The sequence below is a fragment of the Pongo pygmaeus genome, chromosome 1 (genome assembly GCF_028885625.2).
Source record: "Pongo pygmaeus isolate AG05252 chromosome 1, NHGRI_mPonPyg2-v2.0_pri, whole genome shotgun sequence".
Classification (NCBI taxonomy): domain Eukaryota; kingdom Metazoa; phylum Chordata; class Mammalia; order Primates; family Hominidae; genus Pongo; species Pongo pygmaeus.
The window spans coordinates 109,187,461-109,213,404 of record NC_072373.2 but is presented as its reverse complement, the minus strand read 5'-3'; the positions used below and the strand labels follow the sequence as shown (position 1 = coordinate 109,213,404).

The following is a 25,944-nucleotide window of genomic DNA, read 5'->3' as shown; positions in this document are numbered from 1 at the left end:
CTGTGTCCACATGTTCTTATTATTCAATTCCTACCTATGAGTGAGAACATGCGGTGTTTGGTTTTTTGTCCTTGTGATAGTTTACTGAGAATGATGATTTCCAATTTCATCCATGTCCCTACAAAGGACATGAACTTATCATTTTTTATGGCTGCATAGTATTCCATGGTGTATATGTGCCACATTTGCTTAATCCAGTCTATCATTGTTGGACATTTGGCTTGGTTCCAAGTCTTTGCTATTGTGAATAGTGCCACAATAAACATACGTGTGTATGTGTCTTTATAGCAGCATGATTTATAGTCCTTTCGGTATATACCCAGTAATGGAATGGCTGGGTCAAATGGTATTTCTAGTTCTAGATCCCTGAGGAATCGCCACACTGACTTCCACAATGGTTGAACTAGTTTACAGTCCCACCAACAGTGTAAAAGTGTTCCTATTTCTCCACATCCTCTCCAGCACCTGTTGTTTCCTGACTTTTTAATGATTGCCATTCTAACTGGTGTGAGATGATATCTCATTGTGGTTTTGATTTGCATTTCTCTGATGGCCAGTGATGGTGAGCATTTTTTCATATGTTTTCTGGCTGCATAAACTAAATGCCCACAAGAGAAAGCAGGAAAGATCCAAAATTGACACCCTAACATCACAATTAAAAGAACTAGAAAAGCAAGAGCAAACACATTCAAAAGCTAGCAGAAGGCGAGAAATAACTAAAATCAGAGCAGAACTGAAGGAAATAGAGACAAAAACCCCTTCAAAAAATTAATGAATCCAGGAGCTGGTTTTTTGAAAGGATCAACAAAATTGATAGACTGCTAGCAAGACTAATAAAGAAGAAAAGAGAGAAGAATTAAATAGACGCAATAACAAATGATAAAGGGGATATCACCACCGATCTCACGGAAATACAAACTACCATCAGAGAATACTACAAACATCTCTACGCAAATAAACTAGAAAATCTAGAAGAAATGGATAAATTCCTCGACACATACACTCTCCCAAGACTAAACCAGAAAGAAGTTGCATCTCTGAATAGACCAATAACAGGCTCTGAAATTGTGGCAATAATCAATAGCTTACCAACCAAAAAGAGTCCAGGACCAGATGGATTCACAGCAGAATTCTACAAGAGGTACAGGAGGAACTGGTACCATTCCTTCTGAAACTATTCCAATCAATAGAAAAAGAGGGAATCCTCCCTAACTCATTTTATGAGGCCAGCATCATCCTGATACCAAAAGCCGGGCAGAGACACAACAAAAAAAGAGAATTTTAGACCAATATCCTTGATGAACATTAATGCAAAAATCCTCAATAAAATACTGGCAAACCGAATCCAGCAGCACATCAAAAAGTTTATCCACCACGATCAAGTGGGCTTCATCCCTGGGATGCAAGGCTGGTTCAATACACGCAAATCAATAAATGTAATCCAGCATATAAACAAAACCAAAGACAAAAACCACATGATTATCTCAATAGATGCAGAAAAGGCCTTTGACAAAATTCAACAACCCTTCATGCTAAAAACTCTCAATAAATTAGGTATTGATGGGATGTATCTCAAAATAATAAGAGCTATCTATGACAAACCCATAGCCAATATCATACTGAATGGGCAAAAACTGGAAGCATTCCCTTTGAAAACTGGCACAAGACAGGGATGCCCTCTCTCACCACTCCTATTCAACAGAGTGTTGGAAGTTCTGGCCAGGGCAATTAGGCAGGAGAAGGAAATAAAGGGTATTCAGTTAGGAAAAGAGGAAGTCACATTGTCCCTGTTTGCAGATGACATGATTGTATACCTAGAAAACCCCATTGTCTCAGCCCAAAATCTCCTTAAGCTGATAAGCAACTTCAGCAAAGTCTCGGGATACAAAATCAATGTACGAAAATCACAAGCATTCTTATACACCAATAACAAACAGAGAGCCAAATCATAAGTGAACTCCCATTCACAATTGCTCCAAAGAGAATAAAATACCTAGGAATCCAACTTACAAGGGACGTGAAGGACCTCTTCAAGGAGAACTACAAACCACTGCTCAAGGAAATAAAAGAGGATACAAACAAATGGAAGAACATTCCATGCTCATGAGTAGGAAGAATCAATATCGTGAAAATGACCATACTGCCCAAGGTAATTTATAAATTCAATGCCATCCCCATCAAGCTACCAATGACTTTCTTCACAGAATTGGAAAAAACTACTTTAAAGTTCATATGGAACCAAAAAAGAGCCCGCATCACCAAGTCAATCCTAAGCCAAAAGAACAAAGCTGGAGGCATCACACTACCTGACTTCAAACTATACTACAAGGCTACAGTAAACAAAACAGCATGGTACTGGTACCAAAACAGAGATATAGATCAGTGGAACAGAACAGAGCCCTCAGAAATAACGCCACATATCTACAACTATCTGATCTTTGACAAACCTAAGAAAAACAAGAAATGGGGAAAGGATTCCCTATTTACTAAATGGCGCTGGGAAAACTGGCTAGCCGTATGTAGAAAGCTGAAACTGGATCCCTTCCTTACACCTCATACAAAAATTAATTCAAGATGGATTAAAGACTTAAACATTAGACCTAAAGCCACAAAAACCCTAGAAGAAAACCTAGGCATTACCATTCAAGACATAGGCATGGGCAAGGACTTCATGTCTAAAACACCAAAAGCAATGGCAACAAAAGCCAAAATACACAAATGGGATCTAATTAAACTAAAGAGCTTCTACACAGCAAAAGAAACTACCATCGGAGTGAACAGGCAACCTACAAAATGGGAGAAAATTTTCACAACCTACTCATCTGACAAAGGGCTAATATCCAGAATCTACAATGAACTCAAACAAATTTACAAGAAAAAAACAAACAACCCCATCAAAAAGTGGGTGACGGACATGAACAGACACTTCTCAGTTGATTTTCTTTAGCTGGGTCTGGGAGCCACACGAAGGCAGAGGGAGCAGGAAACACTATGCAAATAGAGTCCAGGACAGCAGGGAGGGCCTGTTCATGATAGAACCCAGGTAAAACAATCCTCAGAAAGTGAGTGTGGAGAAACATAGATCATCCCTGAGACCTGGTGGATTAGAGCACTGGCTATTGGGGAATTGAAAGGAAGGAGCTTCACCATGCAGAGGACCAGAGGTGCCAATCTTGGAAATGCAGAACTGCTGGGAGATGGGGAGGCGTGGACCATGGAAGTATCCTCTGGAGACTCGTGGTGAAGAGAACAAATGAATGAAGTAACTGGCAGAAATTAGAGGTCCTGGTAGAACAAAATAGAATCCCACAATGAGAACATACACCATGTGTGTCCCCCAAGGAAGACAATATCTCCTAAAAATTCAAGAAAAATCATTTTGGGCAAGCACCTTATATCCAGTAATGCAATCCATGTATCAAGACCGTGAGAAAAGATTATTAAACGTGCTAAACTCAGCGAGACCTGATTCCCTCATGAGGACTCTGTTAAGGATGAGTACCACTCAGCAAGTGAAGACTGTGACGTTCACTTTTGAATAGCTCATGAGCATTAATATATTTCACTGTGGATCTAAACCAAAAACCAAGGTGGGGCAAGATGATAATCATGGAATGTCACTGGTATATGTTTAGGTTCAAATACTATTATGAGAAGTGGCAGGTAAAGAAGGTAGGAAAAAGAAAACACATCATGTAATTGACTGTTGTATGGAAATATCTGATGCTGAAAGTTATAATGTAAAACTATAAACCAAATATTAGAAGTGTGTCTAGTTCAAAGGGAGAAAAACTATCAAAAACATTTTTAGTGCAATATTAAACATGAGCTATACAACCCTTCCTAAATGCCAAAGGCACATACAGACACACACACACACACACACACACGAAGAATACAAATGACTAGAACCAAGAAATGTAGTAAATACATTCTGCTACATATGGTAAACATAGACTACAATGTGGAAGAGATTAGAAAATGAACAAAGAAATGAAATGTTTTTATTAATTCACATCAGTACCCACCAAAACCAATCAGCATAATCAAAGATTATAACACTGAATGTAAAAAACAATCCAACAGTCCAGAGTGATAGGCAAAAGTTTTTAATTGTATAGATTAAAATTAACTTGGGACAAAAATTAAGACTCAGGCAGAGCATGTTTTGTTTTTTTTTTTTTTTTGCAACAACAGACACTAGCAAAAACAAAGGCACAGTAAAAATTGAGACAGAAAATTTCCAGTGTTGAGATATGAATATAATAATAGACACAGGGAGGGATGATTAATAAATGATAAAATGTTTAGAGGATGATCATTAGAATACAGGATATTTATACTTTTGAAAACCACTTTCCCAAATACTTCATTATAAGTAAGGTGTCTCTAAAAGGGACAGATCTCCTAGACCCCTCCTTAACCAAGTAACCAGTCCTGGTATCATAATGGTGATGGACAAACTAGACCTTCTCTGCCTGCAGATGGGCTGAGGTTGGAAACTCACAGCATTGACTCTGCAGTGTTCCCGGCAAAACGTTTAGGCTGAATTTAATCATGAAAACATTTTCAGACAACTTCAGAATGTAGATCATTGAGCCAGACAGCTGACCTGTGCTCTACAAACAAGTCCATGTCACCACCAACAATGACAACAACAAAAAGATGAGGAAATATTTGGGGTTCAAAATAACTAAAGAAATGTAGCTACATTATCTTTTTACTTTTTTTGAACCCAAAATATCTCTTCTTTTTGTTGTGTGATTCGTGGTGACATGGACTGTGTGAAGGAGACAGGTCAGTTGTCCTGCTCAGTGTTCTACATTCTGCAGTTGTCTGGTGATTACCTCCTGTGAAACTCAGGCTAAGCATTTTCTGCAAGAACATGGCATTGTTCATATTCTGTACCGGCAGAGTCCCAGGTGACATGCTGTCTCCTGCCAGCGGCTCCTGACTCCTGTTCTCTACCGGATGGAATTGAGAGGAGCAGGGCTAAGGCCTCTTAATGCTGTTTGTCCATCTAGCTGTGGTCTTCCTAAGTATTGATACCAATTGGAGGCTGAAGGACTGTGGCTTCTCTAACCAAAGGAGCCTAGTGGGTTAACAATTGTCAAGAGCAGTCAGTGGTTCTGAAATACAATCCTCAGCCAAGGATCCCTCCTGTGTTACAGATGGATCAGCTAAAACAAGCCAACACTGAAGATATAAAGAATGAGGTTAGGTTCATTGAAACCAGGGTAACACCTTCGGATGAGCTAAACACAAAGATGACACTGACCTTGAGCAGGTGTAGAAGCTCAGAGACATGCCTGCAAAATGAAATCCCTGAGGAACTTTGTAGCTACCCAGAGATGCGTGGTTCAAATTAGAATGTCTGAGAGATCACTCCCGGCATGTGCTGCATAGTTATGTAAACGTGTCACACCTAACTTGGGTCCAATGTCTTCAGACTGAGCACAGGTTGCCACTGGCATGGTCTAAGAATAGGAATAGAGCCATGCCCACTGACCCATCCTATGCCTGGGCTTCCAAATGGAACTACAGTTTCATTCAAACCTACATGTGCCTATAGGTCCTGCCTGCAGGAATGACATCTCTCAGCTTAGTAAGGGCTGCTTAGTGTGGGAATATGATGCCCATCTGGAAGACCAGGTGGAGCCTTATCACCATCAAAGTAAAAAACCTATTGTCCACGTCAAGGGCCAAGCTGACATGCTGTTCCTCAAATGAGTAAAACACACTTCTGTAGTGCTGGAATGAGTCAGGTAGCACTGACTCATTGAAGTACGTTGAAGGAGTCGAATAACATCTATCCAGTGAGTCCTGCAAGACTTCAGGCTCTTCCACTTCCGTCAGCATGCCATTGAACCTGGAAAAGGAGACAAAACTAAAGAAGCAGCCAGGGAAAATCAGACACCACAGAGCCCCAACTAGATTTCAGGAGTAACATAAGGAAGTGATTAAAAAAGAAAAAGGATAGATCCATAATGAGGTAAAAAAATTATTGCCTTTATGTTGGGATAGAACAGGGCCAGGTAGAAAACAATGAAAGAGAAAGACAGAGAGAGACACAGAGACAGAGACAGAGAGAGAGAGAGAAAGTGAGCTAGTGAATTGGCCGGGTGACACACTGATAAAGGAGTAAAAGGACACTCTGAGTTAGTACCCTCATGACACACAGCAAACAGTGATCATGAAAAGAGTGAGCTCAATAGTTTTCCATAAAATATGCTCAAAATTCAATGCAGTTGCCATGAGAGTACAGCTTTTGAGGTATGGTCAACCTATGGTACGTTAGTAAATGATAAGGGGAGGAAGAAATGGAAACCTAAACGTCTACTGCAATGAAAACCAACAGCAATGACAGTAGGAGTAATTCAGCCTTCGTTGAAAACATGAAATCAAACACACTCTGGTTTCCCTGGATCTGTCATCTCCAGGTGTTAACACAGAATTAAGCATCCACAATTGCTGAAAGTTACCTGGGGCATGGTGGGTTTTGATCTTCTTCCCCTTCTTGGTACTTTTCAATTTCTGCAATAAATTCAGACATGGATGACACATTAAGCTGATTCCCCTACACACATAACAATCCACTGTCTAATCCTCACACAGGGACCTCAGGCTCCTCAGCATAAGAATAGGACATGGTGAGTGATATATTTCAGGAGGCCTGAAGGCTGGTCATGATAGAAATTCCTTGGTTTTTGTCCCAGAAACTGTGGGTAAAATGTCCCTATTCTGGTAGACCATTATCCCAATATCATTTGTCCCAAGTTTGTGCAACAGTTATGCCATATTTTTCCAATCAGTTTAAAGCAAATACCCTCACATGATTTCTAGGAGAAAAACTGCAATATTTAGCCCTGTCTCATCAAATACTCAGATTGTTCGTGGTTGTGAGGATTCTAGACACTGAAATTAGAGTGATAAAGGAAATCTACAAACCCTTGAGTCAAAATCATAGTTCTCTGAATTTGTCACATCTGCCCAGGACCAATGTCATGAGAGTAGAATCAGAGTGCCACAGACATGGCCTGAGACTAGGAAGAGAGCCATGCTCACTCACCCATCCCATGTCTGGGCTTCCATGTGGAACTAGAGTTTCATTCAACCTACATGTGCCTATAGGTCCTCACTGCAGCAATGACATCTCTCAGCTCAGTAATGGCCACTTGGAGCAGGAATATGATCTCTATACGGAAGACTCAGTGGATCCTTATCACCTTCATAGAAAGGTTCTCACCATCCACATCAAGAGAAAAGCCAACATGTTGTTCCTTCAATGAGTAAAAGGAACTTCCATAGGGCTGGCATGAATCAGGAAGTTCAAGATAACTGGAAGGAGTTGAATAACATCTATCCAGTGAGTCCTGCAAGACTTCAGGCTCTACTACCTCCAGCAGCTCCCTGCTGAGCCTGCAAAAGTAGAAAAAGTAAATAATAAGCCAGGGGAAATCAGACACAACAGAGCCCCAACTAGAGTTCATGGGTAGCATAAGGAAGTGGTTTAAAAAGTAAAAGGATAGATCCATTAATGAGGTAACAAATTATTGCCTTCATGTTGGGACAGAAAAGGGCCAAATGGAAAAGAATGAAAGAGAAAGACAGAGAGAGAGACAGACACACACACACACACACACAGAGAGAGAGAGAGAATCAGCTCAGTGAATTGTCCAGGTGACACAGATGAGGGAGTAACAGGACACTCTGAGTTAGTGCCCTCAGGACACACAGCATACAGTGATCATGAAAAGACTGTGCTCAATAATTTTCCATAAAATGTGCTCAAGTTTCCATGCAGTCGCCAGGAGAATACAGCTTTTGAAGTATAGTCCACCTACAGTAGGTTAGTAAATGATAAGGGGAGGAAGAAATGGAAACCTAAATATCTACTGCAATGAAAACCAACAGCAATGTTAGTAGGAATAATTCAGGCTTGGTTGAAAAGATGTAATCGATAATGTCAGCCTGCTCTGTTTTCCCTGAACCAGGAGTCTCCAGGTGTCAACACAGAAGTAGCTGTTCACAATTGCTCAAAGTTACCTGGGGTATGGTGGGCCTTGGTCTTCTTCCTCTTCTTGGTCCTTTTTAATTCCTGCAATAAATTCAGACAGGGACAGACAAAATAAGCCAATTCACCTACACCCATAACAGTCCACTGTCTAGTCCCCACACAGGGATCTCAGGCTCCTCAGCATGAGAACAGGACAATGTGAGAGATATACTTCAGGAGGCCTGAAAGCCGGTCATGATAGAGATTCTTTGGTTTGCATCTCAGAACCGAGGGTGAAATATCCCTATTCTGGCAGATCGTTATCCCAAAATCATTTATCCCAAGTTTGTGGAAACAGTTATGCCTTATTGTTCCCATCAATTCAAAGAAAATGCCCCAGATGATTTCTAGGAGGAAAACTGCAGTATTCAGCCCTGTCTCATCAAATGCCCAGCTCGTTCATGGATGCAAGAATTTTAGACACTGAAATTAGAATGAAGGAGGAAATCTACAAATCCTTGAGTCCAAATCATAGTTCTGTGAATTTTTTACATCTGCCTGGGTCCAATGTGCTGAGAGTGGGCTCAGGTTGCCACAGGCATGGCTGGAGACTAGGAATAGAGCCATGCTCACTGAACCATTTCATGTCTGGGCTTCCAACTGAAACTACAGTTTCATTACAACCTATATGCGCCCATAGGTACTGCCTGCGGCAATGACATCTCTCCGGTCGGTAAGGGCCACTTGGAACAGGAATATCACCCCTATCTGGAAGACCAGGTGGAGACTTATCACCTTCATAGTAAGGTACTCACTGTCCACGTCAAGAGCCAAGCCAAGGTACTGTTCCTCCAATGAGTAAACGGCACTTCTGTAGGGCTGGCATAAGTCAGGCAGTTCAAGATAACCTGAAGGAGTCAAATAACATCTATCCACTGAGTCCTGCAAGACTTCAGGCTCTTTCTCATCCAGTAGCTCCGTGGTGAGCCTGGAAATGCAGGAAAAAGTAAAGAGTAAGCCAGGGGGAATCAGAAACCACACAGCCCCAGCTAGATTTCGTGGCTAACATAAGGAAGTATTTGAAAAGGAAAAGGACAGATCCATTAATGAGGTAACAAATTATTGCCTTTATGTTGGGATAGATCAGGGCCAGGTAGAAAAGGATGAAAGAGAAAGACACACACACACACACACACACACACAGAGACAGAGAGAGAGAGAGAGAGAGAGAGAGAGAGAGCCCAGTGAATTGGGCAGGAGACACACTGATGAGGGAGTCAAAGGACACTGTATTTGTGCCCTCAGGACACACAGTGAACAGTGATCATGAAAAGAGTGAGCTCAATAATTCTGCATAAAATGTGCTCAAGTTTCCCTGCAGTCACCATGAGAATACAGCTTTTGAGGTATGGTCAACCTTCACTAGGTTAGTAAATCATAAGGGTAGGAAGAAATGGAAACCTAAACATTTACTGTAATGAGAACCAAAAGCAACGTCAGTAGGCATAATTCAGACTTGTCTGACAGATGAAATCATTATTTTCAGCATGTACTGTTTTCCCTGGACTTGGCGTCTCCAGGTGTCAACATCAAATTAACTGTCCACAACTTCTCAGACTCACCTGCGACCTGTTGCCTCTTGGTCCTCCTTTTTCACTTGATCCCACCGATGTCCTGCAGATAAATTCAGATGGGGCCTCTTACATTAAGCAGTCCTTCCTTGCACACAGAAACATTCCTCTGTCCAATCCTAACACAAGGACATCAGTCTTGTCAGTGTGAGAACAGGAGACTTTGAGAGAAATATTCCAGGAGGCCTGAGGTCAAGTCTTGAGAGAACTGACTTGGTTCCTTTCATGAGCCTTGGGCAAAATTCCCCTGTTTTGGAACGTTATCTTCCCAATGTGCTCTGTCCTAGATTTGTGTACACAAATGAGCAATTTTTTCCCCAATAGATTGTAGGCAAATAGTTCTAACACCTCATACGAGAGATACTGCAATATTCAGGCTGCTCTCATCAAATACCCGGGATTTGATAGTTTATGAGACTGTGGACACTGAGATTTGATGAAGGGGTGCAATGTACCAGCTCTTGAGTCAAAATGAGACTTGGTTCTACACAGAAGCATCAGCTATTATGGCTTTTGGGGTGAAAAGTCAGCCATTTATCTTGAAAACATACCAGCAAGATGATGGACAGATGAGCTAAAACAAGCCAAATTAGAAGACACAGAAAATGGGGATAAATTCAGTGAAACCTGGGTCACATCTTCCACTGAGAAGTAGACAAAGCTGACACTGGCCTTGGGCAGGTAAAGAACTGCACAGACATGCTTTGGGAACAAAACTCATAAGGAACTTTGTAGCTGGCAAGAGATATGTAATTCAGATGAGCTGATCTGACAGACAACTCCTGGGCATGTGCTGCAGAGCTTGGTGTGAGTTTGTCACACCTGCCTTGAGTTCAATGTCCTGACAGTCCATCCAGGGTGGCACAGGCATGGCCTGAGACTAGGAAGAGAGCAAAGCTCACTGACCCACCCCATGCCTGTGCTTCAGACTCGACTCCAGAGTGATTGAAATCTACATTGATATATAGGTTCAGCCCACAGTGATGGCAACTCTCAGCCCAACCAGGGGCACAAGGCCCAAAGATTATGGGGTCTATCTGGGACAAGAACACCAGCCGGTAAGAAAGGTATGTGAGCTCGGGAGGCAGGAAAGAAAGGGGAAGGGGGCTAGAGGAGATTCAGACATGAGATGCATTCACCCTATGAGTTGAACCCCAGTCTCCAGCATGGGAGTTGACAATTCCATTACTGAACCATCAGTGTTCCATGTGGTATAACCTCTCATGGGTTAAAAAAAAAAAAAAAAAAACTCTAGTGATATGAGCAGGCATGAAGGGGCAGGGGGGATGAAGGTTGGAATATTCTATAATAGGCTTACACAGATGTCTTTGGAAAACAGAGCTAACAAAGCAACAGGCACTTAGAGAAAAGACTTGTCCTAAACCTTCTGTTGTTTGCCAAGGGAAGAAATCTTGGAGTGAAATTTTCACTTTCTCTCTTGTGCAGATCTCTGTAAGACAAAAAAGTTTGGAAGACAGTCATTTTGATCCTTGGACTTTTCTAGAGACTCAAAAGACGCATCTGAGGAGAAAAGCTCTGGGTCCCTGGAATGACTGTGCCACTCAACATGCCTCCTGGAGTGTCCAAAGAGAGTGTAGTTAAGAAAAGAAATATTGGAGTGAACTTTCACTCACTCCCACCTTTGTAGGTTTCTTAAAAACATATGAATTTAGAAGCAAGATACTTGGCTTTTTCACATGACTCAAAAGAGGTGTAGATGAAGAGAAGCTCGATCATCCCACAGATCTTCCGGGGTAACCTGGACACATCCCTAAATCTCCAGCTCCTGGGTCTTTGAAAGCCTGTTTAGGGAAAGAATTTGTGATTGTCTCAAGGTTGAAAGAGTTTGGGAAGCACCAAGGCATGGGTTGGCAAAAAGATTACATCATCAGTGAGGGAGTGAAATTTCCAGAGGTTTTTGCCAGACCTGGGACCAGAGACAAAGGCCTGGATGGATTTCCTGTGTATTTCCATAGAGGTCTGTTATCTAGTTGTATAGAGCCTGTTTCACAATTAGGCTCTTTCAAATCTGGTATGTTGATTTAAATGCATTATAAATAACTTGCTAATGTTGCCTGACATATGTCTCCTATGCAAGGCTTTGCACTGGGTGTCGTTTCTGTTTGCTCAGTGTGTCTACTCAACAGTCCTATACAAACCTATTTTAGAAACACCACTTCAAAGTCCTTCCAGAGACTCTTCAAAATTAGATCTAGTGAATCCGCACCCAGTGGAACATTGGTAGTTCAGCGGTGGCGTTCTCCCCACCTATGCGGGAGACCCGGGTTCAACTCCTGGCCAAAGCAGGTCTTCTTACCCTTCATGCTCCAAGTTCATGCTCGAAGGGTGATTACATTTCTAGCCAACAAAGTTATTATACTACACAGGCTGTACGGCATTTAGGGGCCTTGGGTCGTGGTGGCTGGAAGCTAACCCGAGTGGCAGGCCACCTCTGGAATATTCTCTGTGCTGGATCTAATCTTGAATTTACAGTTCCCCTGCTCAAAGCCTGTCTTTGAAAGTGGGGGTGTTTCTGGTGGGTTGCTGCAGTTTGGAATACTGGGAACTAAATAAAGCCTTTGCTACTTCATCTAGTCTCCGGGCACACCCCTGGGTAACCCAAAGGCCATCAGACGGATTCTGATGCTGGACTTTCCCCTACCTTAGGCCACATCTCACTATGGAATGAGGATCAAGAAGTAAAAGTCTGGGAAGGAGAGAAGCTGCAGGGGCCGGGGAGACTCTTCGTTGGTTGGAGAGGCACCAGTGGCCCAAGGAAAAGGGAGGATTGTGGGGAGATGAGGGGAGCAGCAGAGACGAGGGGAGCAGCGGAGACAGAGTCTCACGCACAGGTGTGCCCAGACACCCTGAACCAAGTTACTTAACCTCGTCAACCACCGTGGCATCCTCGGGGTCCGTGGGCCCGTGGGTCTTCCAGGAGGGATTCTGTATCCCTGTTATTGTGTGTCAATAGGTGTTAGCCTGATATTTATATTTTTAATGAGAGAAAACGAACTCCAGAATTTGGGAACTGTTTTTCCGGTTTTGCTTTATACCTCTTGGACACTCCTTTGAAGGACTGGATCTGAGGGGCATTGGGTGTGACTACGGTAGACAAGGGATGATTAATTTTCATCCAAAAATCTTTGGCGGATTCCCCCAGCTCTCCAGCTCACCAGTCTAACAGTAGTTTAAAACAGAAGATCAGCAACATTTGGAGAGGTTTTTTTTTTCCTTTGCGTTTTAATGATAAACTTGATTTATTCAATTCTAAAAGTTTTCTTATTCTGAGGTTGTCTTTCTATATTTTGAGTATAAAACGATGGCCATACTATGTTGGAACCACCAAGGTCCTTCTCTTCACTTGTCATTAGTAAAGTCTCTTTGTAATCTGAGAATTTCCTGAGTAAACTGGGAACTGTTATACATAATTCCTTGTTTTTGAACATTCTTTGTAAACAGGAGTCTGGATTGGGGGTGGGGAGGGAGGGAGGAGTAGGAGTCCTGATTTGTATAACAGAAAATCATGGATTACTTATGTGATGGAGCAAAGGGTTTAAAAACTCTTAGCGTCCCCAGATTTCCCCTTTTACTGTTTGCTGAAGAAAATTCTGTCTTTGACTCCCTTCTTTACCCTCTCCTGGCCTGTGAGATGCTTCCTCCCTATTCAGTTTATTTCCTCCTCCCCTCCCCGCCCCACTCCCCCCCACCCCCGCAGCCTCCTCCTCTTTTTCAGTGAAGCTGCTGGAGGAAAGTCGGGTTTGGGAGAAGACCCACACAGGCAAGGACAGCAGGAGAACACTGACATAGTTACACTCTTGTCGCCGGCACTGTCATTAAGACGTTGTGAAAAGACAAAGACAGAAGAGAAGAGGAGAGAATAATATCTCCGTTTCAGGAGATATTCCACAATATTCCAGGATGTTGTGCCTATTGTCCAGAGTCCTTGATCCGATGTAGTAAAGAGCTAGGGACATTTTCCCTGAAGGCTTTGATTGCTGGCAAAAACTCATTAAAGGTGTATACATTGATAGGTTTGCCACAGGATGGATAAAAGAAGAGCCTCTGGCCTACATCTGCCAAGATGTGTAAGAATACACTCTGCAGCATTATTTTTTATTGTAAAATAGCAGAACAAATTTATTATTCAATAATTATAAAATGTTCAACTGTATGTGACTATATTCGGACAATGAAAAATGCAGCTGTTAAAAATAGACAATACTGATGATTCAGATGATGTTACTGATTAAAATAATAACAGATGACAATTATTGAACATTTATGGCACTCTTACATGCATCACCTTATTTAAAGTTCAGAACAACTAAGGAAATGAGTAACTTGGGGCGGGCGTGAGAGGTTTCGAGGCACAAAAGGAAGATAGGCATTCAGGGGACACCAGGATAGAAGAGCCACGGTAGAAGAGAGCGGAAGAGGAGTCCGCCAGGTGGGATGCTGCAAGCCGCTGGATAGCACGGCGGAGATAGGGCGCTCCTGCTCCGCAAGCCTCCCTGCGACCGCAGGCCTCCGGCCGCCTTCTTCCAGGAAGACGCGCCCTGCTTTCCTCTGGTGTTGGTAGAGACGCTGCAAAGCTCATCGTCCTCGAGCATTTCTCCTCACCCCAAGAGCCTCCGAAGGAGCATTTCTTCTCTCCCCAAGACCCTCCGAAGGACGGATGGGCAGACAGAAACTTCACCCCTAAGTGGTCAAACGCGCAGAGCTCCAGCTTCCGCAGGAGCATTTCCCGAGTGTCTTTCATGGGTAAGAGTGGGCCCTGCAGGATAATGCCTCCCGTTGCCTGAGGAGCAGTGCGGGAGATGCCCATGTGGCCAGCTCCTGGGCCACGCCACCCAGGCCCTCCAGGAGGAGCGAGGAGTCCTGGGCCCTGAGCCAGCCCCCTGGACCGGCTGTGCCAAGAGAAGCAGCAAGGGAAGGGGTCCCCTCCCGCCTCAGGGTCTCTGTCCTCCTGGGGTTAAGAGAAGTGCATCCAACTCCCTCTCCAAGTGTTGGAGAGGAGGCTAGGTCTTTCCCACGGGCTGGGGGCCTTGCTGTCCCAAGGACGGCTGGGGAGGAGGAGGAGGCCGGTTGAGATGTGTGAAGCAGCTCTGGCTACAGCGGGTAGGACGAGGGCGCGCGGGACCCAGGAGCCTCCGTGCGGAGCCAGGCCTCAGGAGCAGCCGCCTTATTCCTGGAAGGGGTGCCTCCCTCCATCTTGTCTCCAAAGACTGTAGGGAGACCTCGCCCGGTAGGAAAGCGACGTCTCCCATGCTTTCTCACCACGCAGGCCTTGTGGCCTTTCTCCTGCTAGTGTCTGCCTGCCAGCCTGCGGGGGCTGCGGCTGCCGCGGTTCCACGCTCGGTGGACGCTGCCTGCCCGGGAGCCAAGAGCCGCCGTTGCAGGCGGGAGTTGGGGAGTCGTGTGCAGGTCCGAAGGAGACCCAAGCTCTTGGTCAAGGCTTTTTTGCTATAGCCAAATTCAGCGTGTAAAAGACAGAGCTCACATGTGTCTATTCGTAAACTTCGGTGAGAACACCAAGGAAGCGCACTCAAGATCCCTAAGAGGGCAGGAAGGGTCTCTGGCGGCGATATCCGCGTCGGCGGTGAGCCAAGGCATGTCAGGAGAGTGAGTGCGCGAACCCAGCCGCCGGGTAGCGCAAACACCACCGCAGACGAAGGCCCCGCCATGTCGGGAAATCGCAGGGGTCAGCGGAGCCGAAGTGTGCTGGACTAGCCTCCTCCAGGGAGAACCCCTTCCTGACCACTGTGTGTTCCCCGCCACATAAGGGGAGAGGAGGGACAGCACAGCCTCCTCTCCCCTGGCCGACGCTCAGGGTCACCACCTTCCCCTCTGCTCTCCCCTCGCCATTCTTCCAAACCACTCTCCGCCAAAGATTCCACCGACAGTCACCCTCCCAACAACCCAGGCCTCCTTTCAGCAGCGGCTCCCGCCCCACAGCCACCGCGCCCTCTCACCCCCGCGGTTCTGCCCGCCGCCTCTGCCGAGTCTGTGCACTTCACCTCCCTGGGTCCCGCTCCCCCCGAGCTTACAGTGGACGAGGGGCAGGACGCGGGGAAGGCCATTCGGCTGCCCTTCTAGCTTCAGAATCACCCAGTGAACGCGGTTTCAACCGTAGCCGGCAAGATGTGCCTCTCCGGTTTTCGGAGGCTTTGGGACCTGCACAGTTGTTCTGCAAAAGGCGGTGGCTCCGCCTAGCGTTGGATGGGCGCTTGCTCTGCATGGTGATACGGGAGTCAGGGTCGACTGTCCGTCTGTCGCAGTCGGGTGGTGTGCTTGCTTCCAAGTCTGGAGTTGGCTGGTTCAAGCTTGTTCTATTGAGAGTTTCTCGCATTTTAAAAATGCTTAAACCGCTGGCAACTTTCTTCTACCCAGCACATTCTCTCATGGAATGGCAGAGCAAGACCAACTTTACCCTCCTCTCCTCCGTGTCTCCCATTCGACATGAGGACGTAAATCAAGGTCCGCTAGGATTCTAGGATCTCTCTCTCTCTCTCTCTCTCTCTCTCTCTCTCTCTCTCTCTCTCTCTCTCGACGGAGTCTCGCTCTGTCACCAGGCTGGAGTGCAGTGGCGCGATCTCGGCTCATTGCAACCTCCGACTCCCTGGTTCAAGCGATTCTCCTGCCTCAGCCTCCCGAGTAGCTGGGATTATAGGCACGCGCCACCACGCCCAGCTAATTTTTGTATTTTTGGTAGAGACGGGTGTTTCACCGTGTTGGCCAGGATGGTTTGAATCTCCTGACCTCGTGATGCTCCCGCCTTTGCCTCCTAAAGTGCTGGGATTACAGGCTTGAGCCACCGCGCCCAGCCTTCTCTATTTTTTTTTTTTTTTTTTTTTTTTACTGTCATTCATTTAGCCCTTTCCATACGCTTTTGAAGTTAAATTGGTTCTATGATTTTATGATTACATATAATGTTCTAGTCATTCTTCTACGGGCATTTTCTCGGCATTTTCAGCCACTGGTGTATTTCTATAGGATAGAGGTACAATTACTATAGGAAGAGCAATTACTCCATCATAGTGTTCACACGGTTTTTATATCATTCCATTCTCTCTCCTCTGTTGGCTTATTAGCTATAACTCTTTGTTTTGTTATTTTAGTAATTAGCTTAGGGCTTATAGCATACCTTTTCAACTGATCACAGTCAACCTTCAAGTGATATTAAACCTCGCCTTCTGGCCTTGAAGTTATTGCTGACATGTACTTTGCTTTTATGCATGTTATAAACCCACAACCCATTGTTATTGTTTTTGTTTAAATGGTCAAATTTTTACAAAAGACATTTACAAAATAAGAAAATACCTAGTATAGTTACCTGTCTCTGGTGTTCTTCATTTCCTCATGTAGATCTGGATTTTCATCTGGTATTGGATTCCTTCTGCCCGGAAGACTCCTTTGACATTTCTGTAGTGTGGGTCAGCTGGTAGTGAATTCGGTCAGCTTTTGTATGTCTCTAAATGTCCTTACTTCACTTCCAGTTTTGGGAATTTATTTTTTTCTGGCAGAGTATTCTAGGTTAACTTCCCCTGCCCTCAGTACCTTAAAGATGTTGCTTCTCTGTCTGCTCCCAGTGCATTGCTGCTCCGGGTAGGGGCCGGCAAGAGCAGAAAGGAAGCTGATGCAATTCTCATCTTTGTTCCTGTGTATGTACAATGTCTTTTTCTTCTGGCTGGATTTGAGCAATGTTATTATGAGGTATCTAGCAGTGGTTTTCTTCATGTTTCTTGTGCTTTGGTTTCCTCAGCTCCTTGGGTCACTGGATTTATAATTTTCATTATGGTTGGGAACTTTTCAGCTATTGTTTCTTCAAAAATTGGCTGGGAACAGTGGCTCACATCTTCAGGAGTCAGGAGGTGTTGAGTGAGGCCTGGAATTGGAGACCAGCCTGCGCAACATACTGAAACCCCACTCGTAATAAAAATAACAAAGAAAGAAAATAAATGTTTCCTTTCCTCCCCGCTCCTTTTCAGGGAGCTCCTTTTAAAATCTTTTCATTTTAAAAAAATATCTTTTGTCTGTGAATTTCATTTGGCATATTTTCAATTATTCATGGTTCCATGTTCCCTGATCGTTTCTTCTGCAACGTCTAATCTGCTGTTAATCCCATCCAGCGAATTTATCATCTCTGATATTTTGGTTTTGTCTTGCTTGCTTGCATGCTTGCTTGCTTTCTAACTTTCTTTTTCTTTTTCTTTTTTTAGATGGAGTCTCGCTCTGTCGCCCAGGCTGGAGTGCAGTGGTGCGATATTGGCTCACTGCAACCTCCGCCTCCTGGGTTCCAGCGATTCTCCTGCTTCAGCCTCCGGAGTAGCTGGGACTACAGGCGCGTGCCAGGACGCCCGGCTAATTTTTTGTATTTTTAGTAGAGACAGGGGTTTCACCGTATTAGCCAGGATGGTCTCAATCTCCTGACCTCATGATCTGCCCCCCTCAGCTTCCCAAAGTTCTGGGATTACAGGCGTGAGCCACCAGGCCCGGCTCCTTCCTTCCTTCCTTCCTTGAATTCATGAGACAGGGTCACACCCTGTAGCCCAAGCTGGACTTCAGTGGTATAATCTTGGCTCACTGCAACATCTGCCTCCCAGACTCAAAGGATCTTCCCACTGCAGCCTCCTGAGTAGCTGAGACTACAGGCACACATCACCATGCCTGGCTAATTATTTGTATTTTTGGTAGAGATGAGGTTTGGTCATATTGCCTAGTCTTGTCTGAAATGCCTGAGCTCGAGGGATCAGCCCACCTCAACCTCCCAAAGTGCTGGGATTACAAGTGTGAGCCACAGCCTCACCCATGATGGTGTGGTTTTCTTTTTTTTTTTCTTTTTTTTTTATTATTATTATACTTTAAGCTTTAGGGTACATGTGCACAACATGCAGGTTAGTTACATATGTATACATGTGCCATGTTGGTGTGCTGCACCCATCAACTCGTCATTTACCATTAGGTATATCTCCCAGTGCTATCCCTCCCCCCTCCCCCCACCCCACAACAGTCCCCAGAGTGTGATGTTCCCCTTCCTGTGTCCATGTGTTCTCATTGTTCAATTCCCACCTACAAGTGAGAGCATGTGGTGTTTGGTTTTTTGTCCTTGCGATAGTTTGCTGAGAATGATGGTTTCCAGCTTCATCCATGTCCCTACAAAGGACATGAACTCATTATTTTTTATGGCTGCATAGTATTCCATAGTGTATATGTGCCACATTTTCTTAATCCAGTCTATCATTGTTGGACATTTGGGTTGGTTCCAAGTCTTTGCTATTGTGAATAGTGCCACAATAAACATACGTGTGCATGTGTCTTTATAGCAGCCTGGCAGAGACACAACAAAAAAAGAGAATTTTAGACCAATATCCTTGATGAACATTGATGCGAAAATCCTCAATAAAATACTGGCAAACCGAATCTAGCAGCACATCAAAAAGCTTATCCACCATGATCAAGTGGGCTTCATCCCTGGGATGCAAGGCTGATTCAACATACAAAAATCAATAAACGTAATCCAGCATACAAACAGAACCAAAGACAAAAGCCACATGATTATCTCAATAGATGCAAAAAAGGCCTTTGAAAAAATTCAACAACGCTTCGTGCTAAAAACTCTCAATAAATTAGGTATTGATGGGACGTATCTCAAAATAATAAGAGCTATCTATGACAAACCCACAGCCAATGTCATACTGAATGGACAAAAACTGGAAGCATTCCCTTTGAAAACTGGCACAAGACAGGGATGCCCTCTCTCACCACTCCTATTCAACATAGTGTTGGAAGTTCTGGCCAGGGCAATTAGGCAGGAGAAGGAAATAAAGGGCATTCAATTAGGAAAAGAGGAAGTCAAATTGTCCCTGTTTGCAGATGACATGATTGTATATCTAGAAAACCCTATCATCTCAGCCCAAAATCTCCTTAAGCTGATGGTGTGGTTTTCATCTACAAAGTTTGATGTGGGTCATTTTTACATGTTCCATGTCTGTACTTAATTCTTTGGGCCTGTGGAATGCAGTCATAATAACTGTTTTAAAGTCCTCTCAGCTAATTCTAGTATCATGTCAGCTCTGGTTCCTTTTCCATTGGTTATCTTCTTCACTATGAGTCCTGCTCTCCTGACACTTTGCATGCCTGGTATGCTTTGGATGTCAGACATTGTGAAGTTCACCTTCTTGTCTACTGCCTATGGTGCTATCCCTAATAAAACTTGCAATACCAAGTTTTTTTGTTGTTCTTGTTCTGGGATACCACTTATGTGACTTGGGATCTATTAAATCTTTTTGGGTCTTGCTTTAATGATTTTTTTGGGTGGTGGCAGGTGAGTGTAGGTAGAACCCATTATTCCCACTACTGAAGCAAGGCCTTCCTAAGAATTCTACCCAAATGCCCCACAAATTATAAGTAGTTCAGTTGGGCTGGTGGGAACAAGTAGGATTTCCTGCCCAGTGAGCACAAGGCACTGTTTCATAACCCTTTCACAAGTTTCTTTTCCTGTCCTCGGGCAGTCTCTTCACAAGCATGCACTGCTCAGTACTTGAGGGAGACCCTTCCCATATCCCCAGATTCTCTCTCCATCTGTGTCTTTCACCACTGCATCTTTGTCCTTTGAGCCATAGCTGCCTTGCTGTCCATGGAGGCTCAGCTTCATCTCCTCAATCCAGGGAGTGGCCTCAGATTCCCTGCCTGGGGCCTAGCCTGGGAACTCCCTGAAGGCAATAAGCAGGGGCAAGAGTAGGGCTCACCTTGTTTGTTTCTCATCCCTCGGGGGTTGCTGTCCTTTGTCATCTCATTTCCAGTGTCTTGAAAACTGTAATTTCATGTGTTTTGTCTGTCTGTTTGCAGAGAGAAGCCGTGGGCAGATTTCAGGCAGGAGTAAATCAGGCATCTGTTACTCCATCTTTGCCAGGAGCAGAAGGCATCTCTACCAGTGAGGGGGTGGTGCCCTCCTGACTTACCTAAGCAGGAGGCGCAGCAGAAAGACAACATGGACACTGTCCAGAGATACTCTCTGGCACATGTTTCGCAGCTAAACTTCCAAGATGTTTAGAAAGTCTTCCAATAATTGTAATTGTTTTCTCTGGTGATCTACCTAACTGAGTCCAGAGAAAACTGGCTGGAGGGACACTGAACTGCTTCCTGTCAAGAGGCTTATCAAATAGGAGGGGAAAGAATGGCTCCTTCTAGACATTTGTTCCTCCTCTCTTTTCTTTATGAATTGCATTCTGCTTTTGTTGGATACAAATGATATAAGGACTGTTCTCCCTCCTAAACAAGGGTATGAATTAGCATGCTAATAACTACCTCTGTATTATTCATTCCTTGACGGTGTTTGTTTTGTTTTGTTTTTCTGTAAAACTCATCTCACTGGAGACAAATCTCTGGAGCCATAGGATCCTGCACCTGACCATGCTTCTTATGCAGACCTGGATCCTTGGAGTTATTGGCTCCCTTTGCCTTGGTTCTTTTGTTGACTCTCTTCAGCAAAACTGAACTCTGACTTTTACACCCCAAATCTGGCTCTTGGACATATAGATCCTTTCTTTTCCCTACTACTCCTCGACCCAACCCTGCCTTTCCAACCTCTCCATCTGTGTCTGTGTGCCTGTGTCTCTCTGCCTGTCTGTCTCTCATACTCCAGGCTGCCCCCAGTCTTACCTCACTTTCTTCTCTTCTCTTCAGCTTTCAGGGCTCACCTTCCTCTGCCTACAGAGTCCCACAGGCTGAGGGGGTGTCCTCTTACAAGGAGGGAGCTCATTCCAGAAGGTGCCCTCTAGACTTGGAATAAACCTTACAAAGAACACCTAGGTTTGAAAAACTTTTTCTATCTTCCCATTACGTGAATTATTCAAATGACTAAAAGTGGGAAGTCAGTAGAATTCTCTCTCAGAATGTCTCTCAGAGCCCTGCACTGGAACTCCTTCATTCACTGAGCATATATTGGGTGCTCAAGAGGTGTCAAGCCTTGCTCTAGGCGAGTAGTTGCATGGTGAGCAAGTCCTGCCCCACTGAGCCCACATCTGGAGGCATCAAGAATGGACAGGGCAGTGGGGGCACAACCAGCTCCTGTCCTCCCCACAATCATTCCCTCGTTCGGGCGGAGGGAGCAGAAATGGTGAGCGCTACAAATGAAGCATAGCGAAGGATGGGGAAGTGGGTGACTTCAGACCAAGAGGCTATGGTGGTCACGTGCAATGGGGCCGCTTCCCATAAGGGAAGCACAGGAGGTGGTGTGGGCTGGGGAGAATGTCATGGATCTGGCATTCCTGCGTCAGGCCCCCACTCACTTGGCCTGGTGTCAACTCGGAAACGTGCCCAACCACACAACTTCTGGCCTCCCTGTCACCCAGCCCTCAGGCGTCTAGATGCGCAGCCTGGGGATGGGGGCATTTAATAATAGACAGGTGTCTGAGGCAGATGTCCTCAGACTTCCAGGCGCCAGGTACCTCTTTGTGGAGCAATCAGGGCAGTCATTGGCAAACAACTGAAGACTACTTGTCCTGTCCCACGCAGAGGCGTAGTCGACCTTGTAACTATTCTTTTCTGACCTTCATTTTCCCACATCCAGATATATGGGGCCTTTGTTGCCCGTCTGCTTCAACTTAGATGATGAAAATCCTGCCTGAAGGCTTAAGAGTTTGTTAGAAAAATAAATGCTGTTTGCAAAAGGTGCATTTTAGGCAAAAGCTCAGCTCTGGAGCTCCAGAACCTACCTACCCCAAGCCCAATACACACCTCCTTTCTCTCCCTCCCTCCTCGTCGCATCTGCCTTCGCTGATTCTTCAGGCTGCACATCTCTGAGAAGATGACAATCCCTAGCAGAAGAACAAGAGACTCTTGGACTCTTCTGTCCATGAAGCTGTAGACGCGAGCAGATAGCCTCATTCGGCAGCGGTGGGACTCTGAAGAAGTCACTCAGGTTTTCTGTGCCTCCATTTCCGCATTGTAAAATGGACCCAATAGAAATGCTTTTCCATGTGGGTTGTTCCAAGTTTAAATAAGACATGGCAGTAAAACATTGAGCCCACACCCTGATGCATAGTAAACGCTCCAAGAGCAGTAGCCAGTATTACTATCATTATCATGGGTGGCCTCATCGCAGCTGTTATCATTGTCTACATCCATCTTTGAAATAATTGCATATCCTTTTAGGGTATGGAAGGATCGCAACATATAACATTTCTTAACTGATGAACATTTATTATTACAAATATTGCTGCTGGGAACATATTTCTGCATTTTAATCATCACCTGCGTGTTTCTCTATCAAATCTCTGCACACAATTTGGGGATGTTGCAAAAGACATTCCTGACTGGGAATTGAACCCGGGGCCACAGCGGTGAAAACGCCAAATCCTAGCCACTAGACCACCAGGGAAGCTAACAACCCAAGGAATCCTCTCATCAGAGGAAAAAAACGAGAAGATAAAGATTAACTTTCTTTTTTTAAAATTTCTTTAATTTAAAATAAACTTTAATGTTGAAAATGCAAACTTGGGGAGGGCAGAAAGAACACACACAAGGCTGCCACTTCATGCTTGGAGGGTTGAACAGCAGCCAGGTAAGGGGATCCTCACTTCCAGACGGTGGGGCGGCCGGACAGAAGCGCTCCTCACTTCCCAGACGAAGCCCAGCTGTCTGGGAAGTGAGGAGCGCCTCTTCCCGGAGGCCCCACCCTCTGGGAAGTGAGGAGCGCCTCTGCCCCGCCGCCGACCCGTCTGGGAAGGGAGGAGCCCCTCTGCCCGGCTGCCACACTGGGAAGTGAGGAGCTTTTCTACCCGGCCGCCCCACCATCCGGGAAGTGAGGAGCGCCTCTGCCTGGTCCCGCACCGTCTGGGAAGTGAGGAGCGCCTCTGTCCAGCCGCTCACCATCTGGGAAGTGAGGAGCGTCTCTGCCTCGTCGCCACAAGGTCTGGGAAGTGAGGAGCGCGTCTCTGCCTGACCGCCCCGCTGTCTGGGAAGAGAGAAGCGCCTCTGCCCAGCGTCCGACCCATCTGGGAAGTGAAGATTGCCTCTACCCGGCTGCCCCACCGTCTGGTAAGTGAGAAGCGCCTCTCCATGGCCTCCACACCGTCTGGGAGGGAAAGATTAACTTTCTAAGAGGAGGAGAGCCCAACTGAAAGTGGCTCTCTGCGACCCAAGTGGGTTGCAGCACTGCAAGGCTCCAAGCAGTCACTGCCCAGCTGCTCAACGCCTCTCACCTCTGCCAGCCTGGACGCTGCTTTGGGCTGTGTTGAGGCCAGGCCACAAGGAAACTGAGCGGTGTTCCATTCTAGCCTACCTTAGCACGGTGTCAGGCAGAGCCAAACACATGCTGTCTTTCGGAGCCTCAGTTTCCTTGCCACTAAAGTGTGGAAGGGGCTCTCAGCGGGTGATGAGTCCTTCTGGCTCCTGATCTCTGAACTGGCTCAAAGAGCTCTCCAGATAAGGACGTGTGTAGGGGCCCCCTTTCATGCGCCGACTAGCTCAATTAGCAGAGCTTTCTCGAGGGGTCTTTGGCTTGAGCTCCAGGTGCAGATTTAGGTTCGTTTTCTCTTGTTCCGCCACGCAATTGGACGGGTCCTGCAACTGTGCTCGGGGCGCAAGGAAGCCAAGTGGGTTTCACAGGAAAGACCTCCTTGGTTTCAGAGACATCGTAGCCGTCAGCTTGTCAAGAAGATTTTGGCAATAGATGAGAAGGCTGAGGATTTCTGGATTTAAAGCTAACAAGAAGTCCGCCTCATCCGACGCCCTGGTCTGCGATGCGACTCACGGCGGGCAAACCAGGCCTGGTTCCTAGTGCTCAGCGGGGTTTCAGGTAGTAATGGAACTCCTCCTGTGCTTCTTGTGATCAAAGATGCAGCTAAGTTCCCCCATCCCACCCCTCAGCTCCCCTCCCCTCCCTTAAAAAAAGAAAAAGAAAAGGTCATTATGAAAGCCACCTTTCCTGTGTGAGGCGAACCTGCTGACCCTACTCTAGCTAAAAGAGCCGAGCGCCGCCCCTTGAGGACACATCCACGAAAATCTTAGGCGCCGCCTTGGGCAACTGCGTATTGCTGCCTATGACGGACGAAATTCGACTGCATCTCCACATTCCTGCGCCCCCAGCAAATTGCTGGCAAAAGGCCCAGGGAAGCACCTGCGATCCCTCGGGCAAGAAGACTGCGGATGGCAATAGGCCCAGGCTGAGGGTTCCCCGCTTGCTCCCAAAATGAAGACCCTGGGGACCCATACCCGGGCTACAGGATCCTGATTCTTCCCGCGGGGTATCCGGTTCCAGAAGTAAGCGCCCGTGTGCCGGATTCGCCCGGCTGACAGAAGCTCCAGCAGCCGGCGGGTTTTGAGAGGCCCTGGCGCCGCGCGCCGCGCCAGGAGTGTGGACGCCGCCCTCCAGGCCTGTGGACCCCGCCTCAGGGCCTTTTCCCTGGCGCCGGCGTCAGGGCTCTTGGCTTTAACAGGCGATCGACCCTTCGCGTCCTCCCAGGAGCCATAGGACCCTCCCTGCCCGCCCTTCACCCAAGTCGAGGGGCCTGATCCGCGTGCTCTTTCCTCGAGGGCCCTCCACTCAGGGTGTCAACAGAGGTCGGTCAAATGACAAACCTGGATTTCTACACACACCTGGCTACAATGAGATGGCATCACTCCCCTTCCCCTGCAGAAGTAGACTCAGAAAAAGTAGTTAAAACAGAAGGTTTCAATAAAATCGACAGTCCAACATAATACTCAAAAGTCCAAGTTTCAATTGAAAATCATTCATCATACCAAGAACTAGGAAAATCTCATACTGAATGAAAATAGGCAGCAAGTACACATTGGCAATGAGACGAGAGAAGTGCTGGGATTGTCCGACAAAGATTTCAAAGCAAGCAAGCAAGCCTGATGAAAATGATTTAGCGAGTAATTATGAGCACACTTGCAATAAATGGACAAGTAGAAAGTCTTAGCAGATAAATAAATACAAGACTTAAAGGAGAACCAAATGAAGTATTTAAGAAGTGGAAAATACAACAACCAAAATAACAAGTCCGGCACATAGGCTCAACAGCAGAATGGATGATGCAGAGCAAGGAAATCCATCCACTGCTGATGAAAAAAATAGAAATTACACAATCTTAACAGAGAAAAAATAGACTGGGGGAGAAAGTGAACAGAACCTCAGGGACCTGTGAAACTACCTCAAAAGGTCTCACTTTCCTGTTGTTATCTATGTCTGGAAGGGGAAGAGGAAGAGGACAAGGCTGAAAACATAAGAAAGTAAATGGCTAAAAGCTTCCCAGAGTTGGCAAGAGACATAAACCCATAGGTTTAAGAAGCTGTGAGGACCCCAAATAG

General features: G+C 45.6%; 1 protein-coding gene across 1 annotated transcript in view; it reads right to left on the bottom strand.

Annotated features, from left to right (window-relative positions):
- Positions 1–4,093: 4,093 nt before the first annotated feature.
- Positions 4,094–25,944, bottom strand: part of LOC129015142 (neuroblastoma breakpoint family member 11-like) — a 2,260,169-nt gene continuing 2,238,318 nt past the window's right edge. Inside the window, 5 exon segments of the mRNA XM_063663940.1 lie at positions 4,094–5,869; positions 6,483–6,534; positions 7,247–7,419; positions 8,047–8,098; positions 8,812–8,984. Of these exon segments, the coding sequence (XP_063520010.1) occupies positions 5,617–5,869; positions 6,483–6,534; positions 7,247–7,419; positions 8,047–8,098; positions 8,812–8,984 (703 nt within the window). The 3' untranslated portion in view covers positions 4,094–5,616.